The sequence below is a fragment of the Pseudorca crassidens genome, chromosome 7, assembly GCF_039906515.1.
Source record: "Pseudorca crassidens isolate mPseCra1 chromosome 7, mPseCra1.hap1, whole genome shotgun sequence".
NCBI classification, from domain to species: domain Eukaryota; kingdom Metazoa; phylum Chordata; class Mammalia; order Artiodactyla; family Delphinidae; genus Pseudorca; species Pseudorca crassidens.
In genome coordinates, this window is record NC_090302.1 from 1,964,898 (window position 1) to 1,991,410 (window position 26,513).

General features: G+C 51.9%; 1 protein-coding gene across 8 annotated transcripts in view; it reads left to right on the forward strand.

The window, feature by feature from the left end:
• The first annotated feature begins 292 nt into the window (after window positions 1-292).
• Window positions 293-26,513, forward strand: part of CAMSAP1 (calmodulin regulated spectrin associated protein 1) — a 54,408-nt gene continuing 28,187 nt past the window's right edge. For all 8 annotated transcript variants that reach the window (XM_067742682.1, XM_067742683.1, XM_067742684.1 and 5 more), the window contains exons 1-4: window positions 293-445; window positions 608-767; window positions 17,082-17,344; window positions 18,161-18,322. In XM_067742682.1, coding sequence (XP_067598783.1) covers window positions 608-767; window positions 17,082-17,344; window positions 18,161-18,322 — 585 coding nt within the window. In that variant the 5' untranslated portion in view covers window positions 293-445. The remainder of the gene's footprint in view (window positions 446-607; window positions 768-17,081; window positions 17,345-18,160; window positions 18,323-26,513) is intronic.

The window sequence follows — 26,513 nt, forward strand, 5'->3', positions numbered from 1 at the left end:
CGACCCAATGCCGGGGAGGGGGAGGCGCGGCCCAGACAAAGAGATGCTGCTGGAGCCGCCGGGGCCTGTCCGCCCGCGCCGCCCGCGCCCGCGCCCGCGGAAAGGGGACGGGTCTCGGGCGGCACCCACTGCGCCTGCGGAAGGGGGCGGGGCGAGCGCGGGCCGGCGCCCACTGCGCCTGCGGAAGGGGGCGGGACGGGCGCGGGCTGGAGGCCGCACCCACTGCGCCTGCGCCGGCTTCGGCGGCGCGCGCGCTCCCGCCGGTTGGCCACCTCCTTAGCCGCCGCCGCCGCCGCCTACGGCTCCGCGCACGCGCCCCCAGCCCCGGCCCGAGGCCTCGGCCCGCGCCCCCTGGCTCGCCGCCCCCCGGCCCCGCGGGCCCCGGCTCGGCCGCGCAGCATGCAGCAGCAACACCCGCGGCGGCGGCGACGGCGGCGGCTCTGAGGTGAGGCGGCGGGGACGCGGGCCGGGCGGCGGCGGGGCGCGGGGTGCGCGGGCGGTCGGTGCCCCGCGGCCCCACGCGGGTCCCGGGCGCGGCGAGGGGCGCGGCGCCTTTGTCCCGCCCGGTCCGGCGCGGCCGGCGCTGCAGCGGCCCTTTTGTGTGCAGATGGTGGACGCGGGCGGCTGCCCGATCGGGGAGGGCTGGAGGAGGATGGAGGCCGCGCCCGACGGCGCCGTGGACATCGTGCCGCTGGACCGCTACGACCCGGCGCGGGCCAAGATCGCCGCCAACCTGCAGTGGATCTGCGCCAAGGCCTATGGCCGAGGTGGGCCGGGGGCGCGGGGGAGGGGCCGGGCCTTTGTGCAGTGTCCCCGGCGTGCGGGGCGCGGAGGCGCGGGCTGGCCCGGTGCGCTCTGCGCTCGCGTCGGGGGGCGCGCGGGTCCTGCAGGTGCGGCCAGGGATCGGCGCTCCCCTGCGCTCGCGGGCGGAACCTCTCCTGTTCGGGCGGGTCGGGCGGGAGTCCAGGGCAGAAACCCTTTACCCCGGCCTTTCCCGATTCTTACCAAATGTCAGGTGTGGAATTCCCTAACGAGCATTCCTTTTAAATGGGTAGGGTTTCATCCGAATCATTACCTTCGGTTGATTCCTGTTTCGAAGAACTAGATAACCTTGGTATTGGTCAGGCCCTAATATGTTTAGTGGATTAAGACGCTCCGATTTCCGGCTCTTGGAATCTTACAGACCAAGTGATTCTCGTGATTGCTTGGCTCCGAAGGCTGTCTTTGATTAATTTCAGGTGCTTCGTTTCAGGTACAAAATTGAGTGCCGTGGAATCTTTAAATTTGAAGCATTTGTTTAAAAATTGCCTCTATTCTGGTGAAAACGTTCCTGTTTGTAGAGTGAGACCGAAGTGGAGAGAGAACCGTTTCAGAAGAGAGTCTGGTTGACTGGTTTTGAAAACTTGCTGAGCGGGCGTTTCCCGGTGACAGGATCTCACCGGTTGGAGTGGCCTGTGCTATGGATGGACTCGTCATGAGGATAAACACGCCCTGCAAGTCCTAGGGATTAAATGCAGCGCCTCATTTTAAGTTGGTTTTATAGCGTGCAAGGAGAGTTTCCCCCTTTATTTTGTAGATTTCAGTGTTACAGTTCTTTTTTATACTTCCACCAAGCTTTATCCAGTTCCGCGTAGTGTGATGGGGAAACAGTGATTTTGGGAAAATACAGAATTGATGAAAAGCACGAATGAAGTTTTAGAGTTAGGGACAGTGAACGAGTCACCCCGGAGCGGCCGCTTGAGGAAAAGGCTGTGACGGTTGAGCTCCGCAGGGCAGTGTGCGGCTGCCCCAACTCCGTGGCCTCCCCTTACACCCACCTCATGTCTCGTGTTGGCTGTCGGTTTGCTTTCCTTTCTATTTCGGCACATTTGTTTACATCGCTAAACTCCTGCGGTTTCGTTTTACGTGTTTTTGCACCTGTCATGGCGACCGCTTTATTCTCATCAGGTTCTTGGATTCTTCTAGCTTCCTTCCATCTTCCCCGCCTTGCTTTTTCGCTGCTGTGTAGTATTTCACAGGAAGCTCGTTCCCCGTTCCCGGGCGCTGGCTGGGTTCCAGGTCTCCGCTCTCAAGCACAGTGCGTTCTTGGGCATGGCTGTTGGGGCACATGTGCAAAGTTTCACTCCTGGGTGTATTTTTAAGATTTTTGCATATGGAGGTGGCTAAGGTTCTGGTACTGAATGCTGTATAGACTCAGATGCTTTTAAAAAGCCCTCTCGTTGTTTGCTTTCCAATTTCTTAAGCTCAGTGAATGCATTTTTATCTTGTTGCATTTAGCTTTGGCATTCAGCATGGGACTTGTCAGCTCTCTGGCAATGAATACGCATCTCTTTCAGTGTCACTGTTGGATTAGTCGGGTTTTATTTCCAGTACCAAGTCACTCTTCAATACTTGTTGACTCTTCAGATAACTAATTCAAAAGCTGATATTAAAATTGGCTTTAAAGTTTTGAAATGACTGAAGGTGTGTATTTATAGAACAGAACGTGGGCAGGAGCTGCAGGAGACGAGAGGCTGTCTGAGGCTCTAAGGCTGGGCTGCACGTTGCCCATCCCTTGGCTGGGTTGTGCTCATCAAACTGACCTCAGGAGGTCTGCTTTCCAGTCGTTTTTGCAAAATGAGAATGCTTCTGCATTCTGTACCTTGCTTCAGGAAGGGGAGCCGGGGTAATTTTTTTTTCTAACTGAGAGCTGCTCTTTAAATTTACAAATTCGGGTGATCCCATTTCAGATGACGGAGAAGACTCGCCTGGGCTCAGCTGAAGTGATTTATTTAGTGGGTGTGGGGGTCACAGCCTGGGTGGGAGGTTCCCTGCTACCCAGCGTGGGGTGCTGTCTTTCAGGAGACAGGCTGGGGAGGGGGTTTTGTTAGGATGGCATGGCTCTTTCCCCCCAGAGCTCTTCCTAATCCAGGGGCCTGCTCTTTGTTTCGTCTTCTGGACGTCTCCACGTGCGTCTCCAGCTTAGCTTTCAGCTAATTAGACACGGCAGTTTCGGTCTGCATGCTTTAACTGTAAATCAGCTTTTGGCGGGCATGATGGTGGAAGTGGCCTAAATCTTCACTTGTTACACGGTGGTTCATTAGGTTAGCTAAATGACACCCAGCACTGTTTGTATAGGAGCTGAAAGCACGCGGGCGCTCCAGGGCTAGGTGCTCTGAGGCTGCCTCGTTTTGCGTTTGCCTTTTGGGACTCTCTCTGTGTCCCCAAGGCCACCGTCTGCCATTTGGAGTAAGTGGGGGGGCTCAGGAGCTCACCCTTGGCCGGGCCTGGAGGAGGCATATGGTTGTGCAGAAACGTTTCCTCCAGTTTTCTGCCTCTGGTGCCACAGCCAGGAACCGTGGGCCGGCTTGTGCTTTTATTTTTAGATTCTCCTCTTTTTTGGGTTAACTCTTGTTTCACGGACAGTGTTTTAATCATTTCTTCAGAAATAATATATTGGATATGTGGAAAGTTGTTCACTTGAAAGTGTCAGTAAGAAGCAGTAGAACCTGCTCAGCTGGAATATTTTTGTGACGTCCTTTTGGGTGAAAGTTGTAGTTAATTGGTAAAGTTTACAGGTGTGACTTGGAAGTTTATTTTACAGAATAGAGTGCTGGACTGGAGCTACTGCATTCCTGACTTTTGATTTGAGTCCATGACCTTAGGAAACCTAAAGGTATTTGGGCCTTGGTTTCAGGGACAGTGGGGGAGTAATAGCTTTTGTTATCTCCCAAGGACAATGTTGAAAAAGTGACCCAGGGAAAGTACTAGAAGGCACTCGGCTACTCGCAAGTGTGTTGCTGTGTGGCTCAGTGGTGGTCGTTTCGCCCTCTGAGGAGCCCTGGAAGCCAAGCTGCAACTCACCACGAGCTGAGCTGCCCTGAACCACGCCAGACTGGACCGTAGGGGCCACCAGGGTCACCCTTCCCTTTTTACCAGCAGTCAGCTGGGATTGAGAGGGGCCACGGGGCTGTCCGGAGCCCACTGCTAGTGAGGGGTGGACACTCTTGTCCTTCCACAGTCTTGTTAATTAAACCACCGATCTGGAAACCACATTGTGGGAGGGGAAATCTGTGCGGCCATGGGCGGGGTATTTGTAACCAAGCCGCTGCCGGCTGTCTCATTGCTTAGACCACAAGGACAGCTCGGGCTCTCTGTTTGATATTGATATTATTGATATTAGGAGCAAAATCCCTTCGTTGTCAACTCCAGGGGGTCACCGCCTTCCTTTGTTGTCTGATGTTTGGCTAAAAGGGAGCACGTGCTCAGCACGCCTCTCCCGGCCCGGAACCGGAAATGACATCGGCCTCTGCTCTCGCCCCTGGACTCGCGGGGGACCAGTGGCTGCTCGAGTCTTGGTGGGGAGGCCCTCGTTCGTAAGCACGTTGGCAAGTTCCTTTGATGTGATGATTTGCTCAGATTATTGGTTATTGAGTTAGATTTTATATTTTAGTAGTCTTTTGTTTTTAGCACGGGATTTTTTTTTTTTTTTTCGGTACGCGGGCCTCTCACTGTCGTGGCCTCTCCCGTTGCGGAGCACAGGCTCCGGACGCGCAGGCTCAGCGGCCATGGCTCACGGGCCCAGCCGCTCCGCGGCACGTGGTATCTTCCCGGACCGGGGCACGAACCCGCGTCCCCTGCGTCGGCAGGCGGACTCTCAACCACTGCGCCACCAGGGAAGCCCCTTAGCGCGGGATTTGAGTGCTGCTTAGTTGGGAGCTTACGGAGCAGCCTGGGTGCATCTGCTCAGTGGTACGAGGTACTGTGGGGGTCAGGTCGCTGGCTGGCATTGTAGCCTGACCTTCCGCTCTGCGTGGGTGTGCTGAGAACCGCCTGGTGTCTGTGAGGTCAGGGGTCAGGGTTACCCCATTTAGTGCCATGTCTGCAGGACAGAGTCAGTGCTCACGTACTTGTCAGATTGGTGATAGAGTTGGAAATGCCTTTGAAACAGGTGGAATAGAAAGATTTCTGTCCTGGTGGCCGTACGTGGATGAATTTTCATTTCTAAAGCTATAGCAGTCTGTACAAGTTCCCCTTCCTGTCCTGATGCCACAAATTGAATTTTAGCCAAGGAATGTAAATCTGTCTCTAAGTTCAGACTTTGAATCTGAGCGACCCTCAGAAGGGTCGGCCCCTGTTGTGCTTCAGGATGTTGAATTTGTGGAAGTATCTTACAAAAAGCCCTTAATATTTTCTCTGTGTTACATTTATCCTCCTGATAGCTTATAGCTTCTGCTGTTGGTCTTTTGGTGGCTGTATCACCATTGTATGTGCCAGTCTCCTGTTCTACTTCCTACTTCAACTGTTGAGAAACTCAGATTGCTGTCCTTTTTCATCCAATCACATGGTGACCAGGATGGAGCCAATATCACATTCACGCAGCCAGTAATGGCCGTCATGTGCGTATGAAGTTGTATGATGCTGTCTCTTTAGTTGCTTAAAAGTCACATGAATTATTGACACATGCAAAGGAAAATGAAATAATGCAAGGACTGAAAAATGGCGGCATGGCGTTAGTCCACGGGCTGTCTTGAGGTAGACTATGGAACTGTCTGGTGGGCACCCAGGGACCAGGGCTGCAGGCAGGGGGCAGCGGTCGCTGTGGGAGGGCTGCCAGGGGAGGCTCCGTGGGGAGACGGGCTTTGAAGGGTGCCTGGTATTTGGAACGCCACCCCCGAGAGTAGAGCAGAGCGCATCCGGCAGGTTCCGTGCAGAGGAAGAAGAGTTCTTGGGCCCTGAGTCGATTAACCTTGTTGTGACAGAGGATTTGTGGACTGAAATAGTAGGTGATTAGTTTGGAAAATAGTGAGGGCCAGATTGTTCACGGTGTTGCAGGCTGGCTAGCGAGTTCTTTCACGATGTATGCCTCGGGAGGTTTTCGCGTGGGGTGGTGATGGGCTGAGAGACAGCCTGGCGAGAGTCTTCTAGCAGGTTAGAGTGCGAAGAGGCTGTAGTCAGTGGAGTATCCAGGAGCTCGTCTCAGCCCGTTCAGGCTGCTGTAACAAGACATCAGAGACTGGGTGGCTTAAGAACAACAGACATTTTTCTCATGATTTTGGAGGGTGGAAGTTCAAGGTCAAGGTGCCGGTAGATTCGGTGTCTGGTGAGAGCCTGCTTCCTGATTTGTAGACGGCCGTCTTCTCGCTGCGCCCTCATGGCAGAAAGGGTGAGGGAGCTTCATTATATGGGCTCAGATCCCATTCCTGAGGGCTCCACCCTCATGACTTAATCGCCTTCCCAAAGCCCCATCTCCTAATACCTTCTTCTCCTTGGGGGTTAGGTTTCATTACGTGAATTTTGGGGGACACACCCATTAAGTCCATTGCAGAGCTGATGTCGCTTTGGCTTGAAGAACCAAGGTCTTGGCCAGCTTGTCGGCAGTGGGAACTAGAAAGGTAGGTTGAGCCAACAGATATTAGGAAAGCAGAGTGGTCGAGACTGGGCTGATATGAGGTGGGCTGGCAAGTGGGCGCGCGCGGGGAGGGGTCAGCTGGGGGGCCACCTGGAGCCTGCGGTGCCCTTGACGGGGGTATTTATAGTCTCTATTCCCTGGGGCTTTCCTACTTTCATGGCTTTGTTGTCGCATAGAGAGAGGTGATCTTTGAGTTTTATTTCTGTTTCTGATTTCTTTCGTGTTCCCTCGCCTAGCCCTCTCTTTCTTATTGTCCATGCTAACTAGTTCACTTAAATATCCCTCAGTCACTGTCCTCCAGTTATTTCAAACTCAGGCAAAAGTAAACTTGAATCAGTTCAGCTGAACAGTATGTTGTGGCCTGTGGGGTCCTCAGCGTGCTTCTCAGGGCTCACGGGGTGCTGGCCGTGGCCTTGCAAACGTAGACCTGTGATGCAAGGCCAAGGAGACTAGTGCCTGAGAGAGGAGCAAGTGCTCCGGCAGAACAGGTAAGGGAGGGTGAGAAACACCCCTGAGGGAATCTGGAATGTTCCATTCAAGAAGGTAGGCTCAGGTGGGTAAGAACCTAGTGAAGGTGAGGAAACAGAGAACCGGGACAAGGAGGGCGGGGAGAGTGCTGCATCCTCCAGGCTAAGGGAAAGCATAGCGTTCTAGTTGGGGTGGGATGTGAACTGAGCTGCTGCAGAGTTAGATGAATGTAAGATGAATGTAGATTGGACAGAACGCCTAGGGCCAGATCTTGGAATGCCTTGAATGGCTGATAATTTGGGGTTTTTGTTGTATGTGAGTTGGGGAGCCATTGAAGATTTCTCAGGAGGGAAGAGATGTATTAAACCTTGCTTTTTAGAGGAGTCTCTGTAGGAGGGGTAATGCCCATTGTTGGGTATACAGTGAAGAATTTTATTTTGCACCTTTGAGAAAACGAGCGTCATTGAGATGCATGTACTTTACGTACAATAAAATGCACACGTCTTTTGTTTGTTTTTTTTCTTTGCGGTGCGCGGGCCTCTCACTGCCGTGGCCTCTCCCGTCGCGGAGCACAGGCTCCGGACGCGCAGGCGCAGCGGCCATGGCTTACGGGCCTAACTGCTCCGCGGCATGTGGGATCCTCCCGGACTGGGGCACGAACCCGCGTCCCCTGCATCGGCAGGCGGACTCTCAACCACTGCGCCACCAGGGAAGCCCAATGCACACGTTTTTAAGAGTGTAGTTTGATGAGTTTAAACAAATGCATACACCCCTGTGCACAGGGCCACAATCAAGGTAAGACCTTTTCATCACCTCCGAGGGTTTCCTTGAGCCCCCTGCAGTCAGTCCCCGCCCATAGGCTCACTGATGTGCTCCTGTCACTGTAGATTAGGTTGGTCCTTCTGGAGTGTCACATGCCTCTAGTCATACATCAGGTGTTCTTGGTCTGGCTTCCTTTACTTACTAGTATTTTAGAGACCCATCCATGTGTGTAGACCTTTTCGCTTAGGGCTGCTAATAGTCTTCATTGTTTGGCTCCCCACATTTTACTTACCTTTTAAAAAAATTTATTTATTCATTCATTTATTTTGGCTGCGTTGGGTCTTAGTTGTGGCACGCGGGACCTTCGTTGTGGCATGCGGGATCTTTCTTAGTTGCGGCATGCAGACTTCTTAGTTGCGTTTTAAAACATTTATTTATTTATTTAATACTTACTCAGTTGTTGATGGACACTCGGATTGCTTCCAGTTTTGTCTACTATGAAGAAAGCTGCTGTGAATATTCAAGTCTGTGTGGGCGTGTGTTTTCATTTGTCTTGGGTAGATACCTGGCCATGGAGTTACTGGGTCATATAAGTGTGTTTAACCGCTCAGTTGTTTTCCATAGTGGCTGTGTCATTTTTTATGTCCACCAGCAAAGTGTGGCATGAGAGTTGCAGTTGCTCTGTATCCTTGCCAACACGTGGCATTGTCAGTGTTTTAAATAGTAGCCATTCAAGTGTGTGGGCTGTGATAACTCATTGTGGTTTGGGTATGCATTTCCCTGCTGACTAATGATGATGAGCTTTTTTTTTTTTTAATAAATGTATTTATTTGTGTTTTGGCTGCATTTGGTCTTCGTTGCTGCACATGGGCTTTCTCTAGTTGCGGCGAGCGGGGGCTACTCTTTGTTGCAGTGCAGGGGCTTCTCATTGCGGTGGCTTCTCTCGTTTCAGAGCACGGGCTCTAGGCGCGCGGGCTTCAGTAGTTGTGGCACACAGGCTCTAGAGCGCAGGCTCAGTAGTTGTGGCGCACGGGCTTAGTTGCTCCCTGGCACGTGGGATCTTCCCGGACCAGGGATCGAACTCGTGTCCCCTGTATTGGCAGGTGGATTCTTAACCACTGTGCCACCAGGGAAGTCCCAGGGCTTGGATTATTGATTTGAGATCTATCCTCTTTTCTAGTGTAAGCATTTTAGTGCTATAAATTTTCCACACGGTACTGCCTTAGCCGCATCCCACGTATGTTGGTATGTTGTATTTTCGTTCAGTTCGATGTATCTCTCTTTATTTCCTTTGATACTTCCTATTTGATTCATGAATTATTTAAAAGTGTGATTTCCAGTTGTTGAGATTTTCCTGTTTGTGTTTTAGGTATTATTTCTAGTCTGGTTCCATTATGGTAGGATAGCATACGCTGTGTGATTTCTGTTCTTTTAAACTTGTTAAGGTTTGTCTTATGGCCCAGGATAAGGTCTGTTTTGGTGAATGTTCTGTGGGCATTTGAAGAAAGGTGTTTTCTCTTGCTGGGTGGAGTGTTCTACACAGGTCAGTTAGATTCTCTTTATTGGTTGTGTTGTTCAGATCTTCCTCCTTGTTGATTTTATGTCTGAATTCTGTCAGTTCTGATAGGTGATGTTTAAGTCCCTCACTATGCTTGTAGTGTCTATTTCTCTTTACAGCTCTGTCCATTTTTTTTTCTAAATGAGTTCTGAGGCTCTGTACTTTGGTGCGTACACATTAAGGGTTGTAAAGTCTTCTTGGTGGATTGACCCCTTTACTGTTAACGTAATGTCCCGCTTTGTCCCTAGGAATGTTCTTTCTACTTTATCAGATATTAATATAGCTGTTCCTGTTTTTTTAAACAATGTTTGCCTGTTATAGCCTTCTCTGTCCCTTTACTTTCAGTCTGCCTGCATCGTTGGCTGTGAAGCAAGCTGCGTATAAACCACGTGCAGTTGTGCTGTGTCTCGCTGGCTCTGCTGGTCTTTTACTCGGTGTATTTGGAGTGTTTACATTTAATGTAATTGTTACTGTTTAAGTCTGACATTATTTAGTCTGTTTGTTTTCTGTTGTTCCTGGTTTTGTTTTGTTTTTTGGGGCCTTCTTGTGGATTACTTGACTGTTTTTTAGGATTCCATCTTGATTTATTTATCTCATTTTGGGGTATATCTGTATAGCTATCTTAGTGATTGCTCTGGGTATTACAGTATACATAGGTGACTTCCAACAGTTGACAGGTATTGTTTTATCATTTTGAGTGAGGTGTGGAAACCTTTTGTCCCTTTAGGTTCCTTTGCTCTCCCCACTTTTTTTTTTTTTTTGCGGTACGCGGGCCTCTCCCGTCGCGGAGCACAGGCTCCGGACGCGCAGGCTCAGCGGCCATGGCTCACGGGCCCAGCTGCTCCGCGGCATGTGGGATCCTCCCGGACCGGGGCACGAACCCGTGTCCCCTGCATCGGCAGGCGGACTCTCAACCACTGCGCCACCAGGGAAGCCCCCTCCTTTAGCCTCTTTTAAGGTTTTCTAGAGACAATTTTTTTTTCCCTAAGTTTTCTTTTGTCTGTGAATGTCTTTATTTCTCCTTCATTCCTTGAGGATAGTTTTGCCAGACATGGAATCTGGTTGGCAGTTCTTTTCCTCAAGCACTTGTAATGTGTGCCACTTCCCGCGGCCTCTGTGGCTAGAGGAGAAACCCACTGTCAGTTGAGTTGGTGTTCCCTTTTCCTTCACGTGTTCTTTCTTTACAGCTGCTCCAAAATACTTTGTCTTTAGTTTTCATAAGTTCAATTGTGCTGTGTCTTGGCTTGGAGTTTTTGGTGTAGCCTATCTGGGGTTCACTCAGTTTCTTGAAATCAGTGGGTTTATATGTTTTGCCATGTTTGGGAAGTTTTCAGCCATTATTTCCTTAAATATTGTTTCAGCCCTACTCACCTTCTTTCCTGGGACTCCAGTGATACGAATATTGGATCTTTTGTTATTCTCCCACAGGTCCCTGAGGCTCTGTCCATTTTATTTTTTTCAGTATATTTTCTCTGTTGTTCAGATTGGGTAGATTCTGTTTATCTGTCTGCAAGGTCACTGATTCTGTCCTCTGTCATCTCTACTTTACTGTTGAGACTAGTGAGTTTTAAAGTCTGTGACTCTGTTTTGCAGTTCTGTGTTTGATTCCTTTTATGACTCCTTTGCTGACTCTTTTTCCAGTTTTCGTTTATTTCGGGAGACTTGTGATCGCCTGCGGAGCCGTGTTTTTACACTTGTTTTAAAGCCCCTTGTCGGATAATTCCAGCGCCTTGGTGTCAGTCGATTCTCTTTTCTCCTTAAGGTCATGGTTTTCTTGCTTCTGGTTACGGTAGGCGATCTTTGCTTGCTTCCTGGTCATTGTGGCTCTATGTTAGGTGAGTCTGGGTGCTACTTAAGTTTCTTTATCATAGTCAGCAGTGTCCCTGCTGAGGTCCTGCCTGCAGGTCCTGGCCACTCTGGACTGTGGCTCCAGCGGCAGTGTCATGTCCAGAGCCTCGTGGTACCATTTTGCTATACTTGGTATGTCTGGTGCCTCTGGGCTTCCCACCGTCCCTGCGGGCGCTGCTTTAGGAGGCGGAAGGAGCGCCTCTGGGTGGGGTGGGATTCTCTGTGGCGGCCGCCCCTGCCTCTGGGGGATGCAGAGTGTTTCCTGGGCTGCCCGTCGTGCTGAGGTCGCACTGCTGGACTCCCCTGGCGCCCGGTGATGAGTGGGGGTGTCTCTGGCCTCATGGGAAGGAGAGCGCTTCCAGGTGGGGTGCCCTGTGGAGGTGGGTGTGGGGCTTCCTGTTGCTCCCTCGCTGCTTCTGCCAGGCTGGCCTGGTGTAGTGGGTGGGACTCCCCTTCCACCTGGGGCAGGAATGAGCCCGCTTGGCTTGCCTTCTGTTTCCAGGCTGGGGGTCAGGAAGTACCAGGCCTGGGTCACCTTTTGTTGAGGGGGTGTTGTAAGACGCCCTGTTGTTGTGCTTGGCCAGTCCTGGGTTCCCAGCCAGCTTGCCTTCCCCGTCCACCTTTCAGAGTTCTCTGCTGGGTAGCCTTTGAGCTCCTTCCAGGGTTTACAGTTGTGCCCGGTCGAGAGGAGCAGGGAAGGACTAATCTGTGCCACCTCGTCCTGACTAGGAGCTCCTTCTGGCCGCTTTGCACGCTCTTCCTTTGTCTTTGGATTTTAGCAGTGTCACTGTGATGTTCTTTGGTGTGTGGATTTCTCCCTCCCTCCCTTCCTCCCTCCCTTCTGCTGGGAAGCATGAATTTTACAAGTATTGGAAAATGCTTGTCCATTATCTGTCGGAATACTGTTTCTGCCCCATATTTTCTCTCCTTTCTTTCTGGGTCTCCAGTCACACTCCTGCGACACTAAGCGGTGTTTGTCGTTTACCTTCTGTGCTGTGTTTTCTCTCCTCTGTGTGTAATGTGCTATTCAGCAATCCAGTGTGGAAATTCAGTTTAGTTACTGTATTTTTCTGCTCTGGAATTCCTACTTGGTTCTTTTTCAGATCTGCCAAGTTCTTTTGTCTCTTTTTTAAAAAATAATTTCCACTTTTCTGCCAGAATCCTTAGTCTTATCTTTTCTCGTTGCATTGTTTTCAGCACGGTCATTGAACGTCTGGCTGACACCTCCGGTTAGGGGTCCCGACGGCCCGTTATTTCATCCTTGGTTTTCAGCCATTTGATTATGCCGTGTGTGGACCTGGTTTCCTTCAAGTTGGTTCCTAAGCCTGTAAATTGGTTTCTTACCAAATATGGGGAGATTCTAGGCATTATCTATTCAAATGCTTTTTCTGTGCCCATCTCCCTTCTGCAGTAACGTAATTACTGAATCTTTCGATGTTGTCCCACAGCTCCCTTAGGCTCTGCCTTTCATTCTGTTGATTTTCCCTCTGCTCTTCAGGTAGATTTCTTCTGTTAGCCTGTCTTCAAGTTCACTGACTCTTTGCTCTGTTGTTTGGTTTACCTTTTTTTTTTTTTAATTTAACTTAATTTTTATTTCTTTATACAATTTCTAAAGGTTACTTTCCATTTACAATTATTACAAAGTATCAGCTAGATTCCCTGCGTTGCGCAACACATCCTTGAGCCTTCGTCACACCCAGTTGTTTTTACCCTCCTCTCCCCCACCACTGGTAACCACTAGTTTGTTCTCTCCATCTGTGAGTCCGCTTCTGTTTTGTTCATCTTTTGAATCTGTCATTGAATTTCTTGTTGATAACGGTATTTTGCAGTTCTGAAGGTTTGGTTTTTTTTTTTTAATAGTTTTCATTTCTCTGTTAATAACTTATATCTTTCCCTTTGTTTCAAGAGGGCCTCGTGGGGCCTTGTTTTAAAGTCTTCAGTAATTCTAACATCTGGGTCATCTCAGGGTTGGCGTCTGTTGACTCTCTTTTCCCCTGAGAATTGGTCACGCTTTCCTGTCTCTATGTGTTGAGTACTTATGGATTGTGTCCTGGACATTTTTTTAAAATTAATTAATTATTTTTGGCTGCATTGGGTCTTGGTTGCTGCGCGTGGGCTTTCTCTAGTTGTGGTGAGCGGGGGCTACTCTTTGTTGCGGTGCACATGCTTCTCACTGCGGTGGCTTCTTTTGTTTCAGAGCACAGGCTCTAGGCGCGCGGGCTTCAGTAGTTGTGGTGTGCGGGCTCAGTAGTTGTGGCTTGTGGGCCCTAGAGCGCAGGCTCAGTAGTAGTGGTGCGAGGGCTTAGTTGCTCCGCGGCATGTGGGACCTTCCCGCATCAGGGCTCGAACCCGTGTCCCCTGCATTGGCAGGCGGATTCTTTTTTTTTTTTTTTTTTCGGTACGCGGGCTTCTCACTGTTGTGGCCTCTCCTGCTGCGGAGCACAGGCTCCGGACGCGCAGGCTCAGCAGTCATGGCTCACGGGCCCAGCCGCTCCGCGGCATGTGGGGTCTTCCCGCACCAGGGCACGAACCCGCGTCTCTGCCTCGGCAGGTGGACTCCCAACCACTGCGCCACCAGGGAGCCCCTGCCCTGGACACTTAGAATCTTATGCTGTGAGCCTGTTTCTGCTGAAATCTTTTGGATGATGCTTGTGTTTTTGGTGCTCTGTTAGCAGCTGGGTGGCAGTAAACCCCGGTAAGTTCAGACCAGAAGTCTGTTTGGCCATGTGTGGGCAGTGGTTCCAAGGTCAGTTCAGTTCTCTGGGTCTGTCACACATGGGCCACTTGGGGTCACCAGGACAGTGTACACGGGTTCAGGATTCCTTATCCACCCCCTCTTCTCTGTGGTCCCCCACCCCCTCTCCCGGGGTTCCCAGGGGTCTCTCTTCCTGGCTTGTTGACTAGAAGCCAAGCCTGTGTGTTTCCCACAACCGAGCCTGCCTCAGCAAAGGGGGGGAAAAGCGCCCTTGGCGCCCACCTATCCCGCCACCGCTGGGATATGGTTTTGTTCTGGAGCTCGCCTGGTGTAGGGGAGGAGAGTCACCGGGCTGTGCCCGGTGGGGCCAGCTGCTGGCTGTTTTCTTTCCCTTCTGTCTGGCATCTCCAGTGAAGGGTGGAGTGCAGGCAGGGCTCCAGAATTAGAAGCCCTCTGTGAGTGCCTGTTTCCACAGCCAGAGTGTATAAGTAAGGGACTTCTCGACGGAGCCCGTCAGCCACCTCTGCAGCCTGTCTAGTGGATTCTCAGGGGTACGGATGTTTCTGCCTGTGAGCCCACAGGACATTCTGGCTTAGTTGGTCTGGGGTGGGGTGGACACTGCCGTGGTTTTGAAGCTCTCAGGTGGTGAGGCTCATTGCCCAGCTGTGTCGTGGAGGCTTGCCGTCGTGGTTTTCCTCAGACTGGGTTGGAACCCGTCTCGGGCTTCAGGTTGGGGTTGGCGCCTACCTGGGAGTCCTTGCCCACCCCCCCATGTGCTGCCACGTCTCCGTTCCCCCCCCCCCCCGGTGAGTCATGTGGCCTTGGTAGACAGGATGGGACAACGTGTGACAGCAACAGGAGGAGTGCTTCCTTGGTGGTCTTTTTAGCCTGATAATACAATTGATAACTAATACTTGCGTGAGTTTTGTTGCGCTCCAGGCTCCGCTCGTAGCGTGGTGACTTACACGTACGTTTTGATTCAGTCCTCTCCCAACCCCGGAGACAGGCCTTCGTAGTGTCCATGGTTTGCACTCGAGGCCGGGATTCTGACCGGCCAGGTGAGAGGCGCACCCGGTCAAGGCCAGGCTGACGTGCTCGGGTCCTGTTCTCAGCGCACATGCTGTCCTCTAGCTCCGATCCTCTGTTCACCCGACCAGCTGGCGCCCTGTTCCTTCTTGTGCGTGGAGCGCCGACCCTGTTTTACCTGTAGTCTTGTCCGCATCCTCTAGCCCTTCTCGTGGCCTTCCCAGCAGGCCCGCTTCAGAGTCCTGAGCCTCGAGGGCTGCGGCCACAGCTGCAGGACCGCGCTTGCTTTGTCTCCTGATGTTTCTGCTGAATGACAGTGGCCCTCAGACAGCCGCGCCTCACACCTGTGTCCCCAAGGCAGCGTCCTCAGGCCACTGTCCCACCAGCTCGGTCCGGCTCAGCGCTTGGCGGTGACGCCCACACGGGTCCTTGCGCCGTTGCGGCTGCTGACCGAGGGCCCCTGGGCAGTGGGATGGCCGTGCCCCCACCCGTGTCGGGAGACGGGAGGGCGAGCGAGCCGGAGGGCGAGCGGGGAGGGGCGGGTCCCGGTGCTGTCCCCGGAGGTGACCCTGCCTCCCTCCCAGGCTCACTTCCCAACCAGCTGCGTCCGGGTCCTGCCCTGACTCCCGGCGTGGGTCCCCCCTGCTCCCCGCCGACGGAGAAGGTGGCCCCCTGTGCTGAGCGAGCGCCGTCCGCGCTCCTGGGTGGGGTCACCTCGAGGTGTGGCCTGAGCGTGGGCGCCGCGGGGGTGGCCGGGGTGGGGGTGGGGCGGAGTGAGAGAGCAGAGACCCGGGCTCAGCCCCAGGCCGCACGGCCGAGCGAGTCGCACGGAGGTCTGGTTTCCCGGTGCATCTGAACCTGACGTTTACACTGGACTGTAGTCTATCAGGTGTGCAGCAGCGTTATGTCTAAAAGACATACACGGCTTCGTTAAAAACACTCTGTTGGGGACTTCCCTCATGGCGCCGTGGTTAAGAATCCGCCTGCCAGTGCAGGGGACACGGGTTCGAGCCCTGGTCCAGGAAGATCCCACATGCCGGGGAGCAACTTAGCCTGTGCGTCACAACTACTGAACCTGCGCTCTAGAGCCTGCAAGCCACAACTATGGAGCCCGCGTGCCACAGCTACTGAAGCCTGTGCGCCTAGAGCCTGTGCTCCACAAGAGAAGCCACTGCAATGGGAAGCCCGCGCACTGCAACGAAGAGTAGCCCCCGCTCGCCGCAACGAGAGAAAGCCCATGTGCAGCAACGAAGACCAATGCAGCCAAAAAAAGAAAAAAAACCCCAAAACACTCTTGCTACGAAATTCCAGTTACAATAGACTGCAGAACACCTTAACAAATATAGTAGTAATGACAAAGTTTGAAAACTGCAAGAGTTACTAAAATGGCACACAGGCACAAAGTGAGCAAATGCTGTTGGAAAAATGGAGCTCAGAGACTGGCTAGGCGCAGGCTTCCCCCAGACCTTTAACCTGGAGAAAACGCAGTGTCCGCAGAGCGCAGCAAAGTGAGGTGCAGCTGGACTGGACTGCAGAGTCCCCCCTTTGGGGGACAGTGGTTGACAGCTTGCAGAGCAAGCGTGAAGGACAGCGGGGGGGGGAGACTGTCGCAGCCGCCGGGAAAGCTCTGCACACACGGTGGGGGTGTGTGTGGGAAGCGGTGTAGGTGCCGTGGACCACGCTGGGTTCATCGTTGGTTTCTGACTCTCGTGGCCTTGGGCACGTTGCTGACTTTCTCTGTGCCTCGGTTTCCTCATTTGTGACGTAGGGACAGAAGTGTTGATTTGATGGGATCGAGGGGATGCTTGGTAACATGGCTCATATCGTTTTGTGCCGCCCGGTCCAAAGATGCGCAGAGGCTCACGGCTGCGGTTCCGGCCTGGTTGTCGCAGCAGCGGCAGGCCTGGCTCTTTCCTCTAAAGACCTGGCGTCTGGCCTTGAAATCACGGGATTTGACAGCAGACGGGGATGCACCTGGCTCCCTCCCCAGGGCTGGTGCCGGGTGCTCGGTGTGGCCTGGCTGTGCGCGGTCCTGGCCTCCCTTCGGCCCACGAGCCCCCTCCGGCTCCCACACCTGCTCCTTGCTCTCCTGCGTCGGGAGAGATGCTCGTGGGGGTTGGGCGGTGGCGTTGCCCAGTGCTGTGCGTGGCTTGCTCGCCTCTGCTGGTGGAGGAGGGCAGCGCTTGCCGAGTAGCTGGGGTCTCGCACGTGGTTAGTTGCCTGTCGTCGTTCACAGCCCCTCTGTCCGTCGTCTGTGTGCCGTCGGCCCTGAGCCGTGTGTGGAGAGAGTGGGGGTGCCGTCGTGCTCACGCGGCGGTCTCTCCCCCGTGCAGATGACATCCCGGAGGACCTCAGGGACCCCTTCTACATCGACCAGTACGAGCAGGAGCACGTCAAGCCCCCGGTCATCAGGCTGCTGCTGTCCAGCGAGCTGTACTGCCGCGTCTGCGGCCTCATCCTCAGAGGGGACCAGGTGGCCGCTCTGCAGGGACACCAGGCTGTCATCCAGGCCCTGTCCCGGAAAGGGATTTACGTGATGGAGAGTGACGACACCCCCGTGACGGAGCCTGATCTCAGCCACGCGCCCATAAAGATGGTGAGTGGCCTGGGCGGCAGGCGGGGGCGGCTGGTGGGCTGCCGCTGTCCCCCTGCGGCGCAGCAGAGTCACCCCAAACGTTCAGGGTTCGGGAGCACCTTCTCTCCGCGGGCCGGGGGCTGATTTGGAAAAGGGGGAGGGAGCAGATTCCTGTCGGCTTTTTCTCACGGGGAGCAAACTTTTTGCACGTGTTGTGCCGTAGAATTGTCGAGCCCACCCTCTTAGGTTGTTTCACGTGTATCTTCTAAGTATTTTTGTGCCAAAATAAAGAAGGAAATGCACCTTTCCTCCCCGAGCGTCTCCCCGCATCTTTCCCGGAAAGCCATCCCACCAGTGTGACTCTCCCAGGCTGCTCCAGGTCTACGCCGCTGTGGCACCTCCCACGTGGCTTTAAGCTTCGGCCGTTCTCAGGCGCTCTGCGTTCTGTGGCTTTTCGCTCTTGGCCTTGGTGGATGTGTGTTGTGGATCGAGGGGATGTTACTGGTTCTGGGAAGAAAGGGCTCGAAGGCCTGGCGTGAGCTCAGTGTGCCGGGCCCCTGAGGCCCCAGGGGCCTGTGGTGGTCATGGGGCCTCAGGCACGTCTCTTGGCCCCTTGTACCTTGGCCCACAGCTGAGCAGTAGGGAAGCCCCGGGCTCTCACGGGGTCGTCAGAGATGAGGAAGTGGGGGTCACGTACAAGTAGAGATCTGAGTGCCTCCTTAGATGCAGAGGAAGACAGACAACGGAGGCGTTCAGCTGTGGGTCTAGGGAGGGTCTCTGCGTTGACCCGGGGCGGAAAGGCAAGGTTGGGTGACTGACTGCTGCCTCTGCCCCCAGAGCGCCCACATGGCGATGGTGGACGCACTCATGATGGCCTACACCGTGGAGATGATCAGCATTGAGAAGGTGGTGGCCAGCGTCAAGCGCTTCTCCACGTTCAGTGCCTCGAAAGAGCTTCCCTACGACCTTGAGGACGCCATGGTCTTCTGGGTCAACAAGGTGAGCGCTGGGGCCCTGCCCGGAACGGGGGCGAGCGGCATGAGTGGCCGGGGTGCTCCTTGACTGTGGGTCCTCTTCCCCCTGAGAGCAGCGCCCTCCTGTGTGTCCTGCTGTGACCCTGGCTAGCAGCGGCCTCGGACGTGTGTCCACTGTGGTTCAGACAGAGGGGAGCAGCAGGGGCCTGTAGAAAGCACAGGTGTGCTGGCGGTGCACGTTAATAAATTCCTTTTATTTTTATCTCAAGCACATACGTGCGTTCATGGAGATCTCAGTTTAGAAGGCATTTTGATTAAGGGAAAAATGGTACCTTCCTAAATGCTGTGATTTTCCTTTTATGTTTCGAAGCTTACAATGTGCCTCTCTATACAGTCTTCATAAAGAATGTTCATTTTTCATGGTGTGTGATTAGAGGATTACCTTGCCAAAGCCCTTTGGTTATTAAGCCTCCTCATTTGCCAAAGGTGTTCCATTAGGGACACTTTATTAAGCAGAGGAAATGGAACGTGGAGCAGCTCCTTGCAGAGTTGTATCACATGCAGGAAATTCGGAGTTATTTCGTTACACAGTTTGCACATGTATTCCCTGCCACGTGAGGGCTTTATCAGAGGTGAGGTGAAAGTCTGTGGCCGTGGGATTAGTTGAAGAACGCAGCAGAGCCTGGCAGAGTCCGCTTGCTGCTCCCTTGGACGGCCGCCTCGCCGCGGTGATGCCGCCCTGCTCTCTACTTGGTTTCCTCCCTCGTGTGGGTCCGGGGCATCGAGTGGATGAGCAGACCGCCTTCACCCTCTGACCCCGCAGTGAGGTGGAGGGCTTTTCCAGGACTCCTGTGGAGCCTCTGGTCCCGGTGGGACTTGGGAGCTGGCCGGTGGCCACGAGGTCGTGTCCCGGTGGCGGCACCTCCTCGTCCTTGTGCCCTGGCTTCACATAGTAGTACATGCGGGAAGCGTCCCACGGGGATTTGGTTAAAAAAATGATGTTCTGAAGTGATATTTCCACGGGAGCCCAGGTGTGATCCGAGCCCGAGCTCCCTTCCTGTGGCCACAGGTTCAGATTTTCTTTTCCTTTTCCTTTAACAACTTGTATTGATTCTTTCCCCCTTATCAAAGGAATGGCATGGTTATTATAGACATTTAGAAAACACGGATGAGCAACAGAAGAAAGCGAAAATTCGCCATGGCCCTGCCACCTGCACACGTAGTGTTCTGCAGTGAAGTGTACTAACTTCCCATAGTTTGTATTTATCTGGGTGTAACCTCCATACTTAAAGGCGCAGTTGGGGTCTTCCAGGCACTTGACCGTAGGCTGAGCTTTGCGTTTGGTGAGATGTGGTGAGTATGGCTCGGGCCATTCTGAGGCCGCCCGCCCGCCCGCCTGCCGTGGTCTCGACGTGTCGGGGCCGAGCTGTCCCCTCCCGCAATAAGCAGCCGTCTCCCTGAGCATCTTGGTGACTTCCGCCCACATGTTCCTGGTGGGTAGTGGTTGAGATTAAGCTGAGGTTCATTTTTAAAGGCTTTTGATTAGTTTTTGCCAAATTCTGACCATAAAGACTGTACCGTTTTTCTCGTACTGTTTAGTCTGTGTAAGTGTTTTTTCTGCCTGTGTCTTCTCATATACTGGATAGTATTAAAAAATACCTGCCGGGCTTCCCTGGTGGCGCAGTGGTTGGGGGTCCGCCTGCCGATGCAGGGGACACGGGTTTGTGCCCCGGTCCGGGAAGATCCCACGTGCCGCGGAGCGGCTGGGCCCGTGAGCCATGGCCGCTGAGCCTGCGCATCCGGAGCCTGTGCTCTGCAACGGGAGAGGCCACAGCAGTGGGAGGCCCGCGTACCGCAAAAAAAAAACAAAACACAAACCTGCCGAGTTGAGAGGTGAAAATTAGCCCCTTTTACTGTTACTGCTTCACTCGCTGATAAAGTTGAAGTTTAAGGAAGAGAGTGTATGTCTGGCTCTCTTTCTCCCTTTTGGGTAATTCGTTTTGGCCAGGGTTCTTTGGGTAGGGGTGGGGGAACGTGCCTTCCCCTTCCTGCCCAGGACCCTCCCGTTTCCAGGGTGTTTGCCGTGTGTTCATCGGCGCTTCCCGGGTGCTCGTGGCCCGTTTGCCTGGGACTTGGTGGCCGGCCCGGCAGCACCGCTGTGTCTTCTGCCCCCATGTGGTGTCCCCGCCGTGTGGACACCGCCTCCTGACTTGCTGCTGTGACAGGTGTCCCCACCGCTCGGCGTGGTCACGTGGCCGCCTTGGCCAGGTCCGCAGTCGCACCTGACGCTGTGCTGACAGTGTGTGGGTTTGTCACAGCTCGCGCCCCTTCTCGTGCCGCGCTCCATTCTCCCAGGAGTTAATGCTGGCTTCAGCTTTTCATGATCCTTTTGCGCTTGCCCAGCATTTATGTTTTTATTCCACGTGCTCCGTGTTTCGCTGTTTCCTTAGCATCCGTGTGAGTTTCAGTTTCTCAGTTAGGAGGCTTTTCCTTCAGGTGGGTGCTCTGGCCTCTGCACCCGCTGCTGTCCTGCAGGGTCTCCCCAGGATCCCGTCAAGGGCGGGATCCCCGCAGTCGCTCCTTCCTGGGGCTCCTCTCAGGGGAGGATCCTCAGGTGCAGGGTGAGACGTGCTCCCGCCTCTGTGCCTTCGGCGGGTCTCTGCTCACGTGCCTTCCCTGAGCTGTGATGGGACCTTAGCTCCCCGCGGCCTCTCCACTGTGGACGCTGTCGCCTGACAGGCTTCCAGCCGGGCCTGGAGACCTTCCCTCCATCCTCTCTCCACAGAAAATTGCTGCACGTTTAATGAGGTTTGGGCTCTGGGGAGGTTTGACGTTGGTGAGTTTTCTCTTCAGCGTCAATCTTAGATGTCTAACAAGAGCTGAAGTCTCTTGGAAACTCTGTCCCTAGGTTCCGTGTTCCCAGGATCGCGGCTGTGTGCGCACACCTGAGGCAGGTGTGAGCCCCCTCACACCAGCCCCGGCCTGCCTTTCTCCTGTGGGGTCTGTCCAGGGGGCCGCTTCTCACGCTGGGCTCCGCGTGCGGGCGCCCTCATCCCCGTCAGCATCTCTGGATTCTCAGGGCAGGCCTGTCAGGTGGCCTCTGAGTGTCTCTTGCTGTGTGGCATCGACCTGGGGCCCGTCCTGCTGCAGACTGGATGGCACGCCTGCCACCTGAGACGCTTAGAGACCCCTCCGCTTGGCACTGGGCCAGCCCAGCTGCTGCCCCGGCCTGTGCGTCGTGTGGGGAGCGCGTCCTTGCAGTGCACCCCCGGCCCTGCTCAGAAAGGCCGCAGCTTACCCTTCCCACACCACGCCCTCTGAACCAGCCCCTCCCTCCTCGGGTGATCAGTCACTCTGGGGGCCCAAGTCGCTCCCTGGGGTTGGGGCCGCCCGAGCCATCCGCCGGCGTCCTCGCCCGTGTGAGTGTGGCTGGGTCTCCTCTGTGTCCCGGGAGTTTTCCCGCGAACCGTCTTGCTCTGGCTCTTTATTTTTTATGGACGCCCAGCCAGTAGCTTGAGTCTTTTTAAAAAAAACTCCCCAGCTTTGCCCAAACATGTTTTGTATACGATAAATGGACCCAGTCCCTTGAGTGTCGACAAGTGACTACATACGTTTAGCGTTCGCAGTCAAGGGAGCGTTTCCGTCATCCAAAAGCGGTTCCTCTGCGCTCGTTGCAGTTAGATGGAGTCACGTGGTAGGTACTCTTTTTGCGTCTTTCACCGACTACCGTGTTTTTGAAGTTGATCCACGTCATCGTGTCCATCAGTAGTTTGGTGCTTTTGAAACTCGGTCGGGTTCCACTGCACGAAGGCACTACAGCTTGTTCATCCGTTCACCTGTAGACGGGCACTCGGGTTGTTTCTGCTTTTGTCTGTTACGCATAGAGCTTCTGGGAACATTTGTGCACAAGTCTTGATGTGCGGATACATTTTCATCTCTTTGAGTAAATACTTAGGAGTGAGTTGCTGGGTCCCATGACGATCAGTTTACCTTTAGAAGAAACTGTCCAAGTGTTCTCTGAAGTGACTGTGCCATCTTAGGCTCCCACTAGCGAGACAGGAGAATTCCAGTGTTCCACGTTCCGCTGACACTTGGTATCGTCAGTCTTCCGGTTTCGGCCGTTTGGGTGGATGTGCAGAGGTATGTCATGGGTTTAATTTGCATTTCTTTAATGACTGAAGATGTTTCTGTGTATCTTGTTAGGTGTTCACGTATTTTGCCCAATTTTTAATGAGGTGGTTTGTCTTAATGAGTTTCAAGAATATTTTATGTGTATAAAGATTTAGGGATCCAGTGCTTTCCAAGGTATATATTCTTGTAATGTGTTCTTATTTTTTGGGTGTCAGGATAATGCGGGTGTCAAAAAAAGAGCTGGGAAGTATTCCTTCCTTCATTTTGTGAAACACTTTTTGTATTATTAGTATTACTAGTATTATTTTGTCCTTAAATCTTTGTTGGAGTCACTGGTGAAGCCATCTGGGCCTGGAGTTTTCTTGGAAGGTTTTAATTATGAATTCAGTTTCTTTAGTGTACTTATGAGGTGTTTAGGATTTCTGTTTAATTTTGTGACTTTTAAGGAATTTTATTTAAATTTTTGACTCTATTGGCATATTCATATTTCTTTATCATCCTTTTAGTGTATTATGATCTGTAGTGATGTCCCCTCTTGTTTCCTGCTCTGTAATTTCTTTTTCTTCCCTTTGTTGGTCTGGTTTATCAACTTCATTAATCTTCTAAAAAACCTTCTTTTGGTTTTTGTTGCTTTCTCCAATTTTCTATTTAATTCCTCCTCTTGCTTTTATTATTTTTCTTTCTGTTTATTTTGAATTTATTTCTCTCTCCTTTCTAGTTTGTTAGGGTAGAAGGTTAGTTCTTTTACACCTTTCTGCATTTTAACATAAACATTTAAAGCTGATATAAGTAGTGCTTTAGCTGCACTGTGCACATTTTTACGTGTTGTGGTTTTCTTCATTCTCTAAAATATTTTGTTTTAGTTGCGAATTCTCGTTTCAGCAATGGATTATCTAGAAGTTTGTAGTTCAGTTTTCATATGTGTGGAGGTGGGGTGGTTCTAGGTACCTTAGTGTTTTGGTTTCGAATTCTGTCGAGGTCAGAGAGCGTAGTCTGTGTGGTTTCATTTCAGTCCTCTGGATGTATCGAGACCTGTGGTCCACTGCGTGGTCTTGCAGAGTGTTCCGTGTGCACTTGAAAAGAAGCCGTGTGTTCTGCTGTTGTCAGGGGAGTACTTTGTGAGTGTCAGTTCAGGTTGGTTTGGGTGTGTTTGCGTCGCTGGAGTCTCAGTCACTCACCCAGGGAGGAGAGTTCATCTCCAGCAGTGATTTTGTCTGTTTAACCTTTTGGTTGTGTCAGATTTTGCTTTGTGTATTTTTAGTCTGTTGTTACATGTATACGTGTTTAGGATTTTTCTGTCCTTTTGTGGTCGTGCAATGTCTCTTTATCACAGGTGACAGTCCTTGCCTCCGGCCTTGGCATGGCCAGTGTGTGCACTTGTCTTTCTGTTTAACGCGAGTTTCCACCTGGGCCTTACCATGGCGTGCTCAGCTTAATTGCATTTCACGTGATTATGGAGACGTCTGGGCTTTGCATCTTGTCTCCCTTCTGTATCTTTTCTCTGTCTTCCTTCTCTTCTGGCGTGTTCTGGATTCGGCGTTTTTACTCCATTTCATCTCCAGTATTTTTTGGGGGGGCTGCTTTAGGGTTCACAAATTCCATCTTCAGGTTTTCATAGTCTGCCTTCAGATAAAGTGATAGCATTTCACAAATAAGATCAGAAATGTCTTTTCCCCTTCTGGCCTTTGTGCCACTGTTGTCATTCATTTCATTACAGCCCCAGATAAGTTACTTTCACCCTCAGCAGCCAGGTATCTTTTAAAGTAATTAAAAATGGTTAGCAATATTTATCCACATACTTCCCATTTTTATTGCTCTTCATTCCCTTGTATAGATGAAGAGTTCTCAAACCTTTTGGTCTCAGAACCCCTTTACACTCTTAAATACCGTGGCCCTCAAAGAATTTTTAGAAAATCTCTCAATATTTACTGTATTAGAAATTAAAAACAGGAACATTTAAAAATATTTATTAATTCACTTAAAAGTAACAGCTCATTCCATGTTAATGTAAGCGATGTGTTTTTAATGAAAAATAACTGTATTCTCAGAAATGGAACGAGTGGTGGTGTTTTACAGTTTTGTAAGTTTCTTTAACGTCTGGCTTCCCAGAAGACAGCTGGATTCTTACCTGCCTTTGCATTTCATCTGCCACAATATGTTGTTTTTATTGATGTAAAGGAAGAAAGTCTGGTTTCACGTGGATACGTAGTTGACGAGGGGACAGTGCTTTCATAATCTCCTCAGATAGTTATGCGCATCTCTTTTTGATTCTATACCAAAACTTGACAAGTGGTAGTTTCTTGAAGGCTATTTGAAATATGGAATTTGAAACTGTTACCAGTTAACTTTTTTTTTTTTGCGGTAGGCGGGCCTCTCACTGTTGTGGCCTCTCCCGCTGCGGAGCACAGGCTCCGGACGCGCAGGCGCAGCGGCCATGGCTCACGGGCCCAGCCGCTCCGCGGCACGTGGGATCCTCCCGGACCGGGGCACGAACCCGTGTCCCCTGCATCGGCAGGCGGACTCTCAACCACTGCGCCACCAGGGAAGCCCACCAATTAACTTTTTTAAAAAGTTGAGATATAATTCACATGCTGTAAAACTCACGCTTTTAAGGTGTGTGGTTCAGTGGATTTTAAGATACTCACCAGGTTGTGCAGCTGTCACCACCAATCGCACACATCTTTATCATACCCAGAAAGAGACGCTGGTGCCATCCGCAGTCCTTCCCCGTCAGCCCCTGGTGGCCACTCCTCTGCCTTCTGTCTCTCTGGATCTGGCCGTTCTGAACATTTCATTTAAATGAAGTCTACAGCACGTGGCCTGTTGTCTCTGACTTCATTCAGGTAGCATGTTTCCACGTCTCACGCGTGTTGTGGCGCTTATCAGCACCACATTCCTTTTATGGTTGAGTAACGCTCAGTCGTATAGATATGCTGAGTTTTGTTTAGCCATTCCTCAGCTGGTGGGCATGTGTGTTTTCCACTTTTTGGCTATCGTGACTCCTGCTGTGAACATTCAAGTACCAGTGTTTGTGTGGCTGTGTTTTCACTTCTCTTGGGTTTATATCTAGGGGTGGAATTGCTGGGTCGTACAGGAACTCTGTGTTTAACTCTGTGAAGAGCTGGCAGACTGTCTCCACGGCTGCTGCACCGTCTATATTCCCCCAGCAGCACCAGAGGTTTCCAGTTTTCCACGTCCTTGCTAACACTCATCTTCTGGTTTTTTGATTCTAGCCATTCTGGAGGGTGTGAGATGGTATCTCATTGTGGTTTAGATTCACATTTCCCTGATAGTAATGATGGGAAACCTTTTTCCATGTGTTTATTGGCTATTTGTAGATCTTTTTTGGAGAAATGTCTGTTCACATGCTTTGCCCATTTTAAAATTGGATTAGTCCTCTTTTTATTGTTGCAACGATTCTTTTATATAATCTAGATACTAGCCCAGTGAACTTTTCTTTTCTTTTTTCTTTATTTTTTTTTGGCTGCATTTGGTCTTCATTGCTGTGCGCGGGCTTTCTCCAGTTGCAGCGAGCGGGGGCTACTCTTCCTTGCAGTGCACGGGCTTCTCATTGCGGTAGCTTCTCTTGCTGCGGAGCACAGGCTCTAGGCGCGCGGGCTTCAGTAGTTGTGGCACGTGGGCTCAGTAGTTGTGGCTCACGGGCTCTAGAGCACAGGCTCAGTAGTTGTGGCACACGGGCTTAGTTGCTCTGCGGCATGTGGGATCTTCCCGGACCAGGGATCGAACCTGTGTCCCATGCATTGGCAGGTGGATTCTTAACCACTGAGACACCAGGGAAGCCCCCAGTGCACTTTTTGTACTCTGTGGTATTAAAACTTCTCTTATATGTTTCCTGGTCCTGTTACTCACGATTTTAAGGCCAGGCCTTGTCATTGGGAAAATTGTTTTGCTGAGTTGCATGGATCTTCCCAATGTCACATTTCATGACATAGTATCAAAAATTACTTTCATTAATAGCACCACCAATCCAATCAGAAAATCCTTTCCATGTTAGGAAGGTATCTAGTTTATGGCAGAAACAAATTTTCTAAAATTTTTAACTTCTAGTATTTTATTGTGAAAAA